Here is a 17950-nt window from a genome sequence, read left to right as displayed (position 1 = left end):
GAGGAGTTTCTAAACGCCAACGACTATATTTTTTTGCATGGTCTCTAGCGGCATCTTGTGGCATTTCTGTATTCGGTTACATGGCCCGAAATATAAGATGTTTTTTTTTTATATAAGGTATAACAGAATTAAAATCCATGCAGAATAATCCACAAATTACGTTTTTTTTTTGGATGACATATACAGTTTAATGAATTCGTTTGCATTATTAATTATCTTTTTTTTAAATTATTATTCATCTTTATTTTTGTACACCGCCCAATATTCAGCACAACGGACAGCACCAGACTATAACGAGACAAAACAGAAGAAAGCTGCTGCCAGCACCATGGACAGCGGTTCAGTGCACTTTCAATGCATGCGGTTCAACTGCTAAACATAATTAGTACCCGATTTACCAAAATACAGCTATTAAACTATATGCCACTAATCTCTATGTGGCCGTAAACCAATAAAAATCTTAGGATGCCCTTTAAAAGTTGTAAACGTTCTTAAGAACAATTTACCGACTTACTCTGACACGTTTATTATATTTATACGGTGGCCCTGAGAGGCCAAACGGACTGCAACTTAAGAAAACAGGAAAAACGACAAAGGAAATAGGAAAAACGAAAACACAAATACGAAAAAACTGATTTTCAAAAGCACAAGGGAAGTGTTTCTGGGGAGACAATGACCCGACGGACCAGTTGCAGGAACCAAAATATGCTAAGAATTGCGCTGGGAGACACTTAAAAGAAGTGGAGGATCTATCGGTTTTGTGAGGAAAGAAAAGATAAGAGGTAAGCGTGTTAGCCTAAAAATCCATCATCAGTATTATAGGAATCATGATAAAACACACCTAGCTTGTTTTGGGTTCCTCCAACTGGTCCGTCGGGTTCTTGTCTCCCCAGAAACACTTCCCTTGTGCTTTTGGAAATCTGTTTTTTTCTATTTCCGTTTTAATTTTTCCTATTTCCGTTGTGTTTGTGTGCTTTTGTAGTGTTTTTCTTTTTGCTGGTGTTTTCTTAAATTGCAGTCCGTTTGGCCTCTCAGGGCCACCGTATATTTAACACATATTTAACAGATCTGTTAATTCATTATCCGACATTCAGTGATATACAAAAATCTTACTTATTCAGAGCAGCATTTCCTTACCTTCTCTTTGTTAGGTAAAGTCTGAGTCCTGGTAAAAGTGTCTCCTCCATTAATACTGATCAGTTCTGCATCTACAGGTGGAAAAGGGCCTGGGAAAACCACCACGTCACTCTTGAGTGTGTCTGAGCTGAAACACACGTCATACTGCTGAGTAGCTTTAGAGTAAGACCAGCTCCCATCAGGGTGGGTGGTGATCATGGGGGCACTGTATCTGCTGAAAGTGCCATCTGTCCTGTGGCATCTGACTGCTATTAAAGTGATGAGGCTGAGCATAAAGATGACGGACACCGACACAATGGCAACCAGCAGGTACAGGTTCAAATCCGAGAAGCTGTCTTCCTTTACAGGCACATGTCTGAACTGAGTCTGGATTTCAGCCGTGCTTTCAACCACCACCACATCAATCGACACAGTAGCTGACAGGGAGGGTTCTCCATTATCAGAAACCAAGACCACCAAGGGATGAGTTTTAAGGTCATTGTCACTCATTCTCCTCCTAGTCCTGATCTCCCCGGTGCTGGTTCCGATCCTGAACAGGTTGTTTCCTTTGGGCTCAGACAGGTGATAAGAAAGCAGCGCATTGTATCCAGAGTCTGCGTCTACAGCCCTGATCTTTGCCACAAAGTATCCCGCTTCAGCAGAATAGGGGATGCTCTCACTGTTAACAGAGCCATGCTCAGAGTAAGGAGCAAGAATTGTTGGATTATTGTCATTTTCATCCAGAATTAAAACGTTGACAGTGACATTGCTGCTGAGCGGAGGAACACCAGAGTCTGTGGCCTGAACTTTAAATTGAAACATTTTCAACTCCTCGTAGTTAAAAGACTGCAGGCTGATTATGTCTCCAGTTTCTGAGTTAATGTTTACCATTGTGGGGAGAGGAAGTGATTTACTATTACTATCTAATAGTGAATAGCTCACCTGACCGTTGTTGCTGATGTCAATATCGACTGCAGTCACCCTTTTTATAACTGTTCCTACCTTGCTGTTTTCTTTCACAAAAACACTTATTAAAGACTGTGAAAAACGTGGCGTGTTGTCGTTAATATCAGAAAGGTAAACAGTGATAACACTAGTGTTAGAAAGTGGAGGGCTCCCTTCATCCGTAGCTGAAATTTTGACATTGTACTGAGGGGTCTCCTCTCTGTCTAGATGTCCGTCAACAACTAAAGAGTAATAATTTTTGTAATTTGTCTCCAGTTTGAACGGAACTTTATTTAAGATTACACATTCAACTTCACCGTTTTTACCACTATCTGTATCTAGAACTGAAACAAGTGCAATAGCAGTGCCTATTTCAGCGTCCTCATTTACTGCATTGAGAAGTGACGTCACTTTGATTTCAGGAGCGTTGTCATTTAAGTCTATTACTTCAACCAGCACCTTACTATGGGCTGCCATGGGAGGCTGGCCTTTGTCTCTAGCTTCTGCTCGGATCTCGAAAGCTTTTCTTTCTTCATAGTCGATTTTGGCTTTGACTGAAATAACCCCTGTCTCAGGGTCAATTTGGAAAATATCCAAAATATGATCCTGATCCTTACTTCGTAAGGAGTACACTATTTCACCATTTGTTCCTTCATCAGCGTCAGTCGCATTTAAGGTGAAGATCGTAGTGCCAATCGGGCTATTTTCGAGTGTTTTAATTTTGTAAAGAGTGCTACTGAACACTGGTGCGTTATCATTACTGTCTAACACACTTACTTCAATTTCTGATGTCCCCGTGTTTGGTGGAGACCCTCCGTCTATTGCAGTTAACAAAAGTTGTATACTTGCTTGTTTCTCGCGATCCAGGGCTTTCTGCAGCACTAACTCTGGAGATATACTCTTTCCTCTTTTATGTGTGGCAAGACTGAAATATTCATTAGTACTCAGCTTATATGCACTAACACTGTTTTTACCCACGTCAGCGTCGCTTGCCTCCGATAACGCAAATCTAAACCCAGGCAGTGTGTTCTCTGCAATTTCCAGTATTTGAGATTTCGTGTTAAATGATGGAGAGTGGTCGTTCACATCTCTAATTTCTATCTCCATGCGGTAAAGCTTTAACGGATTGTTTATCACAGCCTCTACGGTAACCGTGCATTTGGGCTCATCTGTACAAACCTCCTCTCGATCTATCCTCTCACTGACATACAGAAATCCGGTCTTTAGATTTATCTCAAAGTATTTCTTTTTAGATGCAACAATCTGAAACAAACGGGAGGCCAACTCCTGCACGTTAAGGTTTAGATCCTTGGCGATATTTCCGACATTAGTCCCCGGATTCACCTCCTCTGAGACGGAATAGGAGAGCTGTGCAGCCGCCGCTTCCCAATAATAAGCCAAGAGCACAATCAAAAGAAATGTGACAATAGCGCTTCTTCTCGTCGTTAAATGCATACTTCCGCCGGAATACAGCAAATAATATATCCACAAATCCGTTCCCAGTGTTAGATGGTAGGATATGACAAAAATCAAGGCGACTGTGATATTTTTAAAGAGAAATGCTCCATTATGCCGCTCCTTCCCTTCCCTCGTCTCTTTGTGATGAAAACCAAAGCTATTCCCCTTTTACCCTGGGAGGAGCGTCCACCTTTCTGTGCCACGGTCTACAGCGTCGCTACGTGGTAATATGAAGAAACTACACACATTGGTAAGAACTAAATTATTCCTGTTCACTCAGACACGCCCACAATCACACAATTCCAAAATACTGTGAGTTATTTAAAAGATTTTTATACGTGCGTTAATAAAATAACACTTTATTTGAAGTTACGCCATCACCGACACTGGCATCGTAGTATTTATTGTCGTATTTCTTTGTTGAATCATCCAAAAAATATATATTAAGTAAGGTCAATATTCTCATTCAGGTGAAACACCGCAAGTTGTACAATTCAAATCACCAAGCAGTATTGCAGGTGCAAAAGTTTGCACTCCATTTTCAAAGTAAGACAGATAATAAGGTTTCAAATCTCAAATTATTAATTGTATTCATCTGAAATGACAAAGCAAGAAATCCAGTTTTTCTTTACACTTAGTCGTTTACAATTAGACTTACAGACTTATAGTAAGTAAACTTAAAAACTGCCTTAATTAAAACAAAACGAAACAAAAATACCCCGCCCCCCCCCCGCCACCAAAAAAACCCCAAACAAAACAAAACAAAACAAAAAAGACACTGTTACGTGGATTGGTTGTCAAGAAAAGACAATAACTCCCTACAGCTACGGATATTTCATGGGGCAAGTTTTGTAAACTTTCAATACCATAGACAGCGAAATATGCAGACAAAAGAAAGGACACCGCAAAAGTCTAAACTACAGCCACAGCGACTTTTTATTGTAACTTAAACCAGCCTACTCCAAAAAGAATATTTTGTAGTACAGTGTGTAAAGTTTTATTTCACTGTTAATTATCGTAATAATTGGAGGGGAATAATAAACGTAAATTAGTCATTGGCCTTACCTTCTCTTTGTTAGGCAAAGTCTGAGTCCTGGTAAAAGTATCTCCACCGTTAATACTGATCAGTTCTGCGTCTACGGGTGGAAACTGGGCCGGGAAAACCACTACGTCACTCTTGAGCGTGTCTGAGCTGAAACACACGTCATACTGCTGAGTAGCTTTAGAGTAAGACCAGCTCCCGTCAGGGTGGGTGGTGATCATGGGGGCGCTGTACCTGCTGAAGGTGCCGTCTGTCCTGTGGCATCTGACTGCTATTAAAGTGATGAGGCTGAGCAGAAAGATGACGGACACCGACACAATGGCGATCAGCAGATACAGGTTCAAATCCGAGAAGCTGTCCTCCTTTACAGGCACATGTCTGAACTGAGTCTGGATTTCAGCCGTGCTTTCAACCACCACCACATCAATAGACACAGTAGCTGACAGGGAGGGTTCTCCGTTATCAGAGACCAAGACCACCAAGGGGTGAGTTTTGAGGTCATTGTCACTCAATCTCCTCCTAGTCCTGATCTCCCCGGTGCTGGTTCCGATCTTGAACAAGTTGTTTCCTTTGGGCTCAGATAGGTGATAAGAGAGCAGCGCATTGTATCCAGAGTCTGCGTCTACAGCCCTGATCTTTGCCACAAAGTATCCCGCTTCAGCAGAATAGGGGATGCTCTCACTGTTAACGGAGCCGTGCTGAGAGTAAGGAGCGAGAATTGTTGGATTATTATCATTTGCATCCAGAATTAAGACCTTAACAGTCACGTTGCTGCTGAGCGGAGGAACACCAGAATCTGTGGCCTGGACTTTAAATTGAAACATTTTCAACTCCTCATAATTAAAAGGTTGTAGAGTGACTATGCCTCCAGTCTCTGAGTTAATGCTGATCATTGTAGAGAGCGGCCCTGCGTTATCACTGACTAATGAATATCTCACCTGCCCGTTTTCGCCAGCGTCAGCGTCAGTTGCACATACAGTTTTTAAAACAGTCCCGACAGGACTGTTTTCTGCCACATATATATTAATTACAGTGTCTCCAAACAAAGGTGCGTTATCATTTACATCAGAAACCTGAATAGTAACTACACTGGTGCTAGAGAGAGGGGGACTGCCTTCATCAGTAGCTTTAATAGTGATATTGTAGTGCGACACAAGTTCCCTGTCTAGAACGCCACCAATGACCAAAGAATAATAATTTTTATAATTTGTCTCCAATTTAAAGGGGACCGAATTCAATATCTCGCATTTGACTTCACCGTTTTTGCCCCCGTCTTCGTCGAGAACCGAAACAAGTGCAATAGCAGTGCCACTTTCAGCGTCCTCCTTAAGTGTACTGAGCAGTGACGTCACGGTGATGTCGGGGGCATTGTCATTTAGATCCACCACCTCTACGAGTACTTTACATTGTGCTGTTAGCGGAGGTTGGCCTTTGTCCGTAGCCTGCACACGGATTTCAAAAGCAGGGTTTGTTTCATAGTCAATAGTTCCTTTAACTGTTATTATTCCTGTTTCCAAATCAATTTCAAAGATTTCTAATACATGATCCTGATCTTTCGAATTAAGTAAATATACGATGTCGTTGTTTGCACCCTCGTCAGCATCAGTTGCAGCCACTGTTACTACTGTAGTGCCTGATGGTGCATTTTCTTTAATACTTGTTTTATACAATGATTTTTTAAAAGTTGGGATATTATCATTTATATCCAACACATTAATTATGATCTCTGACGTGCCTGATTTAATAGGTGTCCCTCCATCTATAGCCGTCAGTGTGAGTTTAATTACAGCCTGCTTTTCTCGGTCTAACGCTCTCTGAAGAACTATCTCTGCCGAAACACTGTCCCCTTTGTGCACCGCTAAAGAAAAATGTTCATTCTGGTTCAGCTTGTAAGTGTTAACACCATTTCCCCCCACATCGGCGTCGTAAGCCGACAGCACAGGGAACGTAGCTCCCGGCAACACGCTCTCTGCAATGTCTATAGTTTGAGATTTGGCACTGAAAGACGGGGGGTTATCGTTTACGTCAAGAATATTGACTTCAATACGGTAAAGTTTCAGCGGATTGTTTATCACAGCCTCCACGTTTATTGTGCATTTTGTAGCTTTAGCGCAGAGCTCTTCCCTGTCTATTCTCTCACTCACGTAGAGAAAACCTGTCTTCAAATTTACATCGAAATGCTTCCTTTTTGATCCAGTAACAATCTGAAACATACGTGACTCCAGATCCTGTACATTTAGGTTCAGATCCTTGGCGAGATTTCCAACGGAAGTCCCCAGGTTCACCTCCTCAGACACGGAATATGAGAGCTGAGTGGATACCGCTCCCCAGTTATACTCCAAGACAACAAGCATTAGATATATCCCGAAGGACGCCTTTCTTCTCGGCAGATACATAATTCCATACAACATAGATCCTTATGTCGGTCTGTTTTTCGCTTTTTGGCGGCGAAATGTATTTTGTGAGACTAAAGTAAATGCCAGTGCATTTTTCTCAAGCCTCCCCACTTCGTCCTGCCTCTCATCCTAACAAAGCACAGACAAAATGATCCTTCTATTGTGGGAGGGGCCTTCAACCATCAGCGATCAGCCGGCGGTATTACGGTCTAGACTGTCGCCCCATGGTCATTTTAAGTAACTACAGTTAAGGAATGAATGCAATCAAATCCTGCTGTTGTGTTTGAAATAATAAGACTTGTTCTTAATCGAGTCACTCACACCTTCTTTCTTTATATTGTGAGATCCTAATAGTACAGTATAATGTAATCGCCACATATTTCAGAACCATGGAGAGAGTATCATTATGTTGATGCAGGCACTCCTTATTTGTTTGACCTTATACCAAGGGACACGCCGTTAAAAGACTTTCAGAACCGAGCCTTGGTTATTTCTAAACAAATTACAAATGATAACATAAACAGGCTTCATAAGTCAACAAATAGACATAGTTGAAAATGTGATTTCTGTTGTTATGCTTTCAACCTTTTTAACTTCTAGCCACAGCTTTAATCCAAGAAAAAATATATTATTGTATATTAATTTAATTTAAAAGTGAATGGATAACAAGTATATTTACAAACAAAAGTTTATATCAAGGCTGCTTGAAAAACAAAACAAAACAACACAAAACCTGACTCTAAGTTTTGTTAAATGGAAGTGCTTATTTTAAATCTTGATCATTTATATTCAGGTATACAGTGAGTTTAGTTACTGTTTGATACATTTCACTTTTCTGTGATTTGTTTCAAAATGACTGGTGATTGTTGGCAAAATTATCATGTCAAAGGCCAGATGTTCTAAAGACTGCAAAAAGAGCCCAGGGGAAATGTCAGCGAACAGTCCCTTACAGACCATTTGAATGACAACAAGCTAAAAGTTATTTGTTTTCTCCAGAAACCCTCAAAATATATTGTATAGCTCATATCTAAGCTTTTACCGTAAAGATTTCTACAGTAACACTTTTTTTTACCCCTTGACATAAAACACAGATACAAAAACTATGAAATATGAATACACTATAAAATTAATAAATGGAAAATTAACTAAATTTTTGATCAAAACATGAAGTAGAAATTTTTTATTTTATGTTACAGCTCACCTTACATTATCTAAGGTTCAGCCTTACCTTTTCTTTGGTAGGTAAAGTCTGAGTTCTGGTAAAAGTGTCTCCTTCGTTAATACTGATCAGTTCTCCATCTACAGGTGGAAACGGGGCGGGGAAAACCACTACGTCACTCTTGAGTGTGTCTGAGCTGAAACACACGTCATACTGCTGAGTAGCTTTAGAGTAAGACCAGCTTCCATCAGGGTGGGTGGTGATCATGGGGGCGCTGTACCTGCTGAAAGTGCCGTCTGTCCTGTGGCATCTGACTGCTATTAAAGTGATGAGGCTGAGCAGAAAGATGACGGACACCGACACAATGGTGATCAGTAGATACAGGTTCAAATCCGAGAAGCTGTCCTCCTTTACAGGCACATGTCTGAACTGAGTCTGGATTTCAGCCGTGCTTTCAACCACCACCACATCAATAGACATTGTAGCTGACAGGGAGGGTTCTCCGTTATCAGAGACCAAGACCACCAAGGGGTGAGTTTTGAGGTCATTGTCACTCATTCTCCTCTTAGTCCTGATCTCCCCGGTGCTGGTTCCGATCCTGAACAAGTTGTTTCCTTTGGGCTCAGACAGGTGATAAGAAAGCAGCGCATTGTATCCAGAGTCTGCGTCTACAGCCCTGATCTTTGCCACAAAGTATCCCGCTTCAGCAGAATAGGGGATGCTCTCACTGTTTACAGAGCTGTCCTCAGAATATGGTGCGAGAATCGTGGGACTGTTGTCATTTTCATCCAGGATAAAAATGTTGACAGTCACGTTGCTGCTGAGTGGAGGAACACCAGAGTCTGTGGCCTGAACTTTAAATTGGAAAGTTTTTAACTCCTCATAGTTAAAAGACTGAAGGCTGATTATATCACCAGTCTCTGAGTTGATGTTTAATAATGTAGATAGTGGCACTGAGTCACTGTTGCTTTGTAAAAAAGAGTAACTCACCTGACTATTTCGATCAATATCTGCATCAACTGCTGTCACTGTTTTAATAACTGCTCCTACTGGACTGTTTTCTTTCACGTAGACGTTGATCACACTTTCTGAAAACTGAGGTTTGTTGTCATTTACATCTGACACATGAACAGTTATAACACTTGTGTTGGAGAGTGGTGGGCTGCCCTCATCAGTAGCAGTGATGCTGATGTTGTACTGAGGTGCAGTCTCTCGGTCAAGAGGACCGTCCACAACTAATGAATATGAATTCTTATAATTTGACTCCAATTTAAAAGGAACATTATTAGAAATTTTACATGTCACCATCCCATTTTTACCTCCATCTTTATCAAATACTGAAACAAGAGCAATGGCTGTGTCAACTGATGCGTCCTCTTTAACAGTGTTCAACAGTGATGTGACTGAAATTTCAGGTGCGTTGTCATTAACGTCTAATACTTCAACCAGTAATTTAGCATGTGAACTCATGGGAAAAACTGCGCTGTCAAAGGCTTGCACTCGAAGTTCAAAAGCATTATTTTCTTCAAAATCAATATTCCTTGTACTCGTTACAGTTCCTGTTTGTTTGTCTATAGAAAACAAATTAGTTTTTTTCCCCTGACTGACTTCACTGAATAAATAAATCACCTTTCCATTCTGTCCTTCATCTAAATCAGTGGCATTCAGTGTAATTATTGATGTGCCTATTTTAACATTTTCGTAGACTCTGGCTTTATACAACCTTTGGCTGAAAATCGGAGGATTGTCATTAATATCTAACACATTGATTATTATAGTCATGCTTCCGGATTTAGCAGGTGTTCCTCCATCGATGGCAGTCAGTGCGAGCTTAATCACAGACTGTTTTTCTCTGTCTAAAACTGTCTGAAGCACCAACTCAGGAGTTACACCTTCTTCTTTATGTGTAGTCAATGAAAAATATTCATTTTGACTCAGCTTGTAGGTATTTACGGAATTTTTCCCACTGTCCGCATCGTTAGCTTGATGCAGAGGAAATTTTGCCCCTACTGCCGTGTTCTCAGTTACGTTGATTACCTGCGACGTGCGTTCAAATGAAGGGGAATTATCGTTGACATCTAATATTAACAGTTCAATACGGTACAGTTTCAGAGGGTTATTAATAACAGCTTCTACACTGAGTGAGCATTTGGGCTCATCACCGCAAAGCTCCTCTCGATCTATTCTCTCGTTAACATAGAGGGCTCCAGTTTTTAGATTTACCTCGAAATATTTCTTCTTTGATCCAGCAACGATCTGACACATGCGGGGCTCCAAATCCTGGATACTAATGCTCAAATCTTTCGCGACATTTCCGACAACAGTCCCCAGATTCACCTCCTCTGAGACGGAGTAAGAGAGCTGCCCAGAAACCGTTTCAGAGTAACAATCCAGCAGCACGAAGACGAGATATATCCACACACAGCTCGATCTGCTCGGTCCAGTCATAATTATGTTCAACAAGAAAAAGCATAAAAATTGACACGGTGTGTAACGGCATAAACAGAAAAAAATCAATAGGTCTATGGCAGAATATCAGCGTTTCTCGTACCGTTCTCTTTCGCCCTCTGATTCTCTTTGTCTGAATTGCCTGATAAACATAATCGTCATTTGAATCTGGGAGGAGCCCCGAGGCATTCAAAGAGGAAGCTTAAATGGAAAAGTCTGCAATGTCCCCGTGTGGACATTTGCGAGAACTACCCACATTATCAAACGTCTTAATACACTTGACCCTCATAAACGAACAGTCAAATATTAACCCCAGTGTAAGACGTTGCCATCATGATTATATATGCCATTCTGGTATTCTGTGTTTTTATGAATACTATTTCTATTGGAAGCTAACTTAGAAGTAAAGGTAAAAAATGAACCGTCTTATTGCGATTAAGGAGATTTTAAAAAACAAACAAACAAACAAACAACAAAAAAAAATTAAAGAGGGATATTAATTAATCATCCGAATACTTTTTTTCTATATTCTTTTCCTAATTTGAATGTTTCTGTGTTTATTAGAGCATCATCACAGCTACATTGTGAGTGATTTTCACGTTACAAAACCAGTTTAATTTAGACATAAAAATGGAGAAAGCCCACATTAGCATATTCTCCCTTTTAAAAATGACACAAACAAAAACGTTGCATTTTTATACACATTCAGTATTCGTTAATATTTTCTCTATATTTTCTTTAATTAAATCAAATAACTGAATTTTTTTTATTCAAATTGCTCAATTGAATATGTAAATCACAACTCAACCTTGAAGAGCAATGATAACCTTTAGTACACTGCACAAGATATGTGTCAATTTATCAGTCAAAGTACACACATATCCTAAGATCTTCAAGAAAAAAAGAAAAAGGAAAAAACACAGGACCACAAATGGTGAACTACACGTTGAAATATCTAACAGATAGACAGCTGTGATTTAGATGAGAACTCATCATCAAATACACAGCATCTGACATTTCTTGTTTAAATCACTAGATACACCACGGCTAAGATAAGAAAAAAAAAGGACCATTGAAACTGTAATGACGAGCAATGACAATGTCCAAGTATTTAAAAATTTCATGGACTCACCTTTTCTTTGTTAGGTAAAGTCTGAGTCATGGTAAAAGTGTCTCCTCCGTTAATACTGATCAGTTCTGCATCTACAGGTGGAAACGGGGCGGGGAAGACCACCACGTCACTCTTGAGTGTGTCTGAGCTGAAACACACATCATACTGCTGAGTAGCTTTAGAGTAAGACCAGCTCCCGTCAGGGTGGGTGGTGATCATGGGGGCGCTGTACCTGCTGAAAGTGCCGTCTGTCCTGTGGCATCTGACTGCTATTAAAGTGATGAGGCTGAGCAGAAAGATGACGGACACCGACACAATGGCGATCAGCAGGTACAGGTTCAAATCCGAGAAGCTGTCCTCCTTTACAGGCACATGTCTGAACTGAGTCTGGATTTCAGCCGTGCTTTCAACCACCACCACATCAACAGACACAGTAGCTGACAGGGAGGGTTCTCCGTTATCAGAGACCAAGACCACCAAGGGGTGAGTTTTGAGGTCATTGTCACTCATTCTCCTCTTAGTCCTGATCTCCCCGCTGCTGGTTCCAATCCTGAACAAGTTGTTTCCTTTGGGCTCAGACAGGTGATAAGAAAGCAGTGCATTGTATCCAGAGTCTGCATCTACAGCCCTGATCTTTGCCACAAAGTATCCCGCTTCGGCAGAATAGGGGATGTTCTCACTGTTAACGGAGCCGTGCTCAGAATATGGCGTGAGAATCGTGGGACTGTTGTCATTTTCATCCAGGATTAAAACGTTGACAGTGACGTTACTGCTGAGCGGAGGAACACCAGAGTCTGTGGCCTGAACTTTAAAGTTGAAACTTTTTAACTCCTCATAGTTAAAAGACTGAAGGCTGATTATATCACCAGTCTCTGAGTTAATGTTTAATAATGTAGATAGTGGCACTGAGTCACTGCTGCTTTGTAAAAAGGAATAGCTCACCTGACTATTTCGATCAATGTCTGCATCAACTGCTGTCACTGTTTTAATAACTGCTCCTACTGGACTGTTTTCTTTCACGTAGATGTTGATCACACTTTCTGAAAACTGAGGTTTGTTGTCATTTACATCTGACACATGAACAGTTATAACACTTGTGTTGGAGAGTGGTGGGCTGCCCTCATCAGTAGCAGTGATGCTGATGTTGTACTGAGGTGCAGTCTCTCGGTCAAGAGGACCGTCCACAACTAATGAATATGAATTCTTATAATTTGACTCCAATTTAAAAGGAACATTATTAGAAATTTTACATGTCACCATCCCATTTTTACCTCCATCTTTATCAAATACTGAAACAAGAGCAATGGCTGTGTCAACTGATGCGTCCTCTTTAACAGTGTTCAACAGTGATGTGACTGAAATTTCAGGTGCATTGTCATTAACGTCTAATACTTCAACCAGTAATTTAGCATGCGAACTCATAGGTGAGGAAGCTCCATCACTGGCTTGTACTTGAAGTTCAAAAGCATTATTTTCTTCAAAATCAATATTCCTTTTGCTCGTTACAGTCCCTGTTTGTTCATTTATAGAAAACACATCTATTGGTTTCCCACGACCAACTTTGCTGAATAAATAAATCACCTTTCCATTTTGTCCTTCATCTAAATCAGTGGCATTCAGTGTTATTATTGATGTGCCTATTTTAACATTTTCGTAGACTCTGGCTTTATACAACCTTTGGCTGAAAATCGGAGGATTGTCATTAATATCTAACACATTGATTATTATCGTCATACTTCCGGATTTAGCAGGTGTTCCTCCATCGATGGCAGCCAGTGTGAGCTTAATCATAGACTGTTTTTCTCTGTCCAAAACTCTCTGTAGCACCAACTCAGGAGTTACACCCTCTTCTTTATGTGTAGTCAATGAAAAATGTTCATTTTGACTCAGCTTGTAGGTATTTACAGAATTTTTTCCCACGTCTGCATCGTGTGCTTGATGCAGAGGAAATTTCATTCCTTCCGCTGTGTTCTCAGAAATGTCGATTTCTTGTGACGTGCTTTCAAATGAAGGGGAATTATCATTCACATCTAAAATAATAATTTCAATACGATACAGTTTCAGAGGGTTATTAATAACAGCTTCTACACTGAGTGAGCATTTGGGCTCATCACCGCAAAGCTCCTCTCGATCTATTCTCTCGTTAACATAGAGAGCTCCAGTTTTTAGATTTACCTCGAAATATTTCCTCTTTGATCCAGCAACGATCTGAAACATGCGGGGCTCCAAATCCTGGACATTGATGCTCAGATCTTTTGCGACATTTCCGACAACAGTCCCCAGATTCACCTCCTCTGAGACGGAGTAAGAGAGCTGCCCAGAAACCGTTTCAGAGTAACAACCCAGCAGCACGAAGACGAGATATATCCACACACAGCTCGATCTGCCGGATCCAGTCATAATTACATTCAACAAGAAAAGGTGTAAAATAGTCACGGCGTTTATCATGAAACAATCAAACCTCAGAAAAAACCAAAGGCGCCCACGTTTATTCTGGCATATTTCCTATAAACATAATCAGTGTTCATTCCCGTTCTCGTTCGCCCTCTAAATCTCTTTGTCTGAATCGCCTGAGAGACATCATCATCCTCTGAATCTGGGAGGAGCACCGAGACCCTACAGAGAGAATTTAAATGTGATGGTCTACAATGTCCCCGTGTGGACAATCGGAAGGACTGCACTCAACTTCCAGCATGTCATTACACTTCAGTTCTACAGCAGTTTAGATGCCAGTCCTACTGCTTTTACGCTGAAACATTCACCACATTCACCAACATTGTGACCGCATGTCATTCCACTCATTTTTCAGGAAGGTGTTTTCACACTAAAGCTAACTAAAGAAAACTGCTGAGCGATTTTCCTGCACTAAAGAGCTTTGAAATTCGAAGACAATTTCCGACACAAAAAAAATCGATAAACGTTTTTTTTTTTTTCGTTTTTCGGGGTTCATCAGATCAGTCTTTTTTCACGTCTATGGAGTCCTATCACACACAAAGTCCAGGGATACTGAATATAAAAATTGCGATTTAATCTGAAAATACTCTACATGAATGCAAAAAAGCACATCTGCCTCATTATTTGCTGATTGAAAAATTCATTAATTAACATGTATTCCACACGTTTCTGGGAGTAACATGTATGATTTCTCGATGCTCCTTACCGTTCTCAGTTAGAACGTCACTCTGGCTACACAAAAAAATTTTAAATTTAAATTTAAATTGGATTTAAAAATCCAATGTAAGACATTAAAAGTAGAGTTTTATTCTACTGTGCTACGTTGAAGACTGCCGTGTTCCAAACCCCACAAGACAGTTGGATGCACCAAATCCCCAAGTGTTCTGAAATTTGCAAGGAAAAAAATATGATCCATCATGCACCACTTATTTAGATGGGAAAAGCATCACAAGAAACCAGAGCTAGTTACAGTTTATTCCAAGGTACTACACTCGTAGTATTTCTGTATTTAAGTCAAATTGCAGTTTTTTTTCCCTACTTGGGCAGGATAGACCAAAAATTAGATAGCTTAAGAAAACTTTATCCATTGACCGTTAATTTACACCCATCACACAAGATGCGCAATTAGAAATACTTAATTCATCCATATGCTTACCTTTTCTTTGTTAGGTAAAGTCTGAGTCCTGGTAAAAGTGTCTCCTTCGTTAATACTGATCAGTTCTCCATCTACAGGTGGAAACGGGGCGGGGAAGACCACTACGTCACTCTTGAGCGTGTCTGAGCTGAAACATACGTCATACTGCTGAGTAGCTTTAGAGTAAGACCAGCTCCCGTCAGGGTGGGTGGTGATCATGGGGGCGCTGTACCTGCTGAAAGTGCCGTCTGTCCTGTGGCATCTGACTGCTATTAAAGTGATGAGGCTGAGCAGAAAGATGACGGACACCGACACAATGGCAATCAGCAGATACAGGTTCAAATCCGAGAAGCTGTCCTCCTTTACAGGCACATGTCTGAACTGAGTCTGGATTTCAGCCGTGCTTTCAACCACCACCACATCGATCGACACAGTAGCTGACAGGGAGGGTTCTCCGTTATCAGAGACCAAGACCACCAAGGGGTGAGTTTTGAGGTCATTGTCACTCATTCTCCTCCTAGTCCTGATCTCCCCGGTGCTGGTTCCGATCCTGAACAAGTTGTTTCCTTTGGGCTCAGACAGGTGATAAGAGAGCAGCGCATTGTATCCAGAGTCTGCGTCTACAGCCCTGATCTTTGCCACAAAGTATCCCGCTTCAGCAGAATAGGGGATGCTCTCACTGTTAACGGAGCCGTGCTCAGAATATGGCGTGAGAATCGTGGGACTGTTGTCATTTTCATCCAGGATTAAAACGTTAACAGTGACGTTACTGCTGAGTGGAGGAACACCAGAGTCTGTGGCCTGAACTTTAAACTGGAATGTTTTTAACTCCTCATAGTTAAAAGACTGCAGGCTGATTATATCCCCAGTCTCTGAGTTGATGTTTAATAATGTAGACAGTGCGACTGAGTTAATTTTGCTTTCCATAAAACTGTAAGTCACTTCACCATTTTTGTTCATATCTGCATCAAAGGCGGTTACCGTTTTAAGAATTGTCCCCACGTGACAGTTTTCTTTAACATAAATGTTAAGTATCGATGACGAGAACTGAGGCGCGTTATCATTAACATCAGAAACTTGAATAGGGACAATAATGGTGTTTGAGAGCGGGGGACTACCGCCATCGCTTGCTATTATGGTGACGTCGTAGCTAGAGACCGTCTCTCGGTCTAAGGGGGCAACCACTATCAATGAGTAATAATTTTTATAGTTTGCTTCCAATTTAAAGGGAGCATCTTCATCTACAGTACAATGCACTTCACCGTTCTTACCGCCATCTTTGTCTACCACTGAAACAAGTGCAACAGCGGTGCCTGCTTTTGCATCTTCCTTCACAGTATTCAGTAGTGACGTCACAAAAATCTCAGGCGCATTGTCGTTTAGGTCCAACACGTCAACCAGCACCTTACAATGAGCGGACATCGGAGGTTGGCCTTTATCACTGGCCTGTGCACGAATCTCAAAGACTGGGTGTTCCTCAAAATCCACATTTCCTTCCACCGTCAGTGTGCCCGTGTTCGGATCGATTTTAAAAATCTGCAGCACGTGGTCCTGCTCCTTTGTGCTAAGTGTATATATGATTTCTTTGTTTGTTCCTTCATCTGCATCTGTAGCATTTAAAGTCAGGACTGTAGTGCCTATCGGTACGTTTTCAAACACACGCACTTTATACAGCGACTTTGCAAACACTGGTGTGTTATCATTAATGTCTAAAACATTAATCATAATATCTGATGTTCCAGACTTCGGTGGACTTCCATCATCTAAGGCTGTTAACGTGAGCTTAATCAGAGGTTCCTTTTCTCTGTCTAAGACTTTCTGTAACATTAGCTCAGTCGAAATACTCTCACCTGATTTGCTTATTGCTAATGAAAAATGTTCATTCGAGCTCAGCCTGTATGTGTTGATGCCGTTCTTTCCAACATCTGCATCGTAGGCCTGCAGTAGGGGGAATTTTATCCCGGGTAATGTGCTTTCGGGAATGTCTATATTCTGTGATTTTGCAATGAAATGCGGAAAATTGTCATTGACATCAAGAATATTAATCTCTATACGGTACAGCATTAAAGGTTCATTTATCACAGCCTCGACAGTTACGGCACATCTCACAGCTTTCCCGCAGAGCTTCTCTCTGTCTATTCTCTCATTCACGTAGAGGACTCCAGTCTTCGTATTTACCTCGAAATATTTTCTTTTAGATCCTCCAACAATCCTGAACATACGGGTCTCCAAATCCGGTATGTTTAAATGTAAATCCTTGGCAATATTTCCAACAACTGTTCCCGAGTTTACCTCCTCTGAGACGGAGTAAGAGAGCTGCCCAGACGCTTCATTACAACAATAATCCAGTATCAGAAGTATTAAGTATATCAACGAAAAGCAGTTGCGACACGATAAAGGCATAATTCCGTTCAGCACAACACGGCATACATTCGAATTTGAAATTCCAATAAAAAATTCGAACAAATGTAGTACATATACCACCAATTTTCAGACCAGACGGGTGGCTGTCGCAATGTACCCACACCTACTACTCTCTTTGTTACAACACCGTGTGGACTGTCTCTGGGAGGAGCGTTAAACACAAAACGGAAGCTGTCGTGTTACGGTCTATACCGTCTCCTTGTGGTGACTGTGATTATCCACACCTACTGGCTCATGAAAAAGAACAAAATTGATATAATTT

General features: G+C 40.9%; 1 protein-coding gene across 10 annotated transcripts in view; it reads right to left on the bottom strand.

Annotated features, from left to right (window-relative positions):
* LOC308408491 (protocadherin alpha-C2-like) overlaps nt 1–17950 on the bottom strand; it is a gene marked incomplete at its 5' end in the record, with an annotated part of 158904 nt that overhangs the window by 69118 nt on the left and 71836 nt on the right. Inside the window, one exon of one of the 10 annotated variants that reach the window (XM_080900801.1) lies at nt 15286–17776. The exons of 7 other annotated variants lie outside the window; for them this stretch is intronic. In XM_080900801.1, the coding sequence (XP_080756927.1) occupies nt 15286–17667 (2382 nt within the window). Of the gene's footprint in view, nt 1–1137; nt 3642–4584; nt 7071–15285; nt 17777–17950 lie in introns of those variants that run through there. 2 more of the 10 variants (XM_080900800.1, XM_080900784.1) reach the window with 2 other exon arrangements.

The sequence above is a fragment of the Rhamphochromis sp. 'chilingali' genome, assembly GCF_963969265.1.
Source record: "Rhamphochromis sp. 'chilingali' genome assembly, chromosome: 13".
In the NCBI taxonomy this organism is placed as follows: Eukaryota; Metazoa; Chordata; class Actinopteri; order Cichliformes; family Cichlidae; genus Rhamphochromis; species Rhamphochromis sp. 'chilingali'.
The sequence above is the reverse complement of the archived record's forward strand: the minus strand, read 5'-3'. Positions and strand labels throughout refer to the sequence as shown.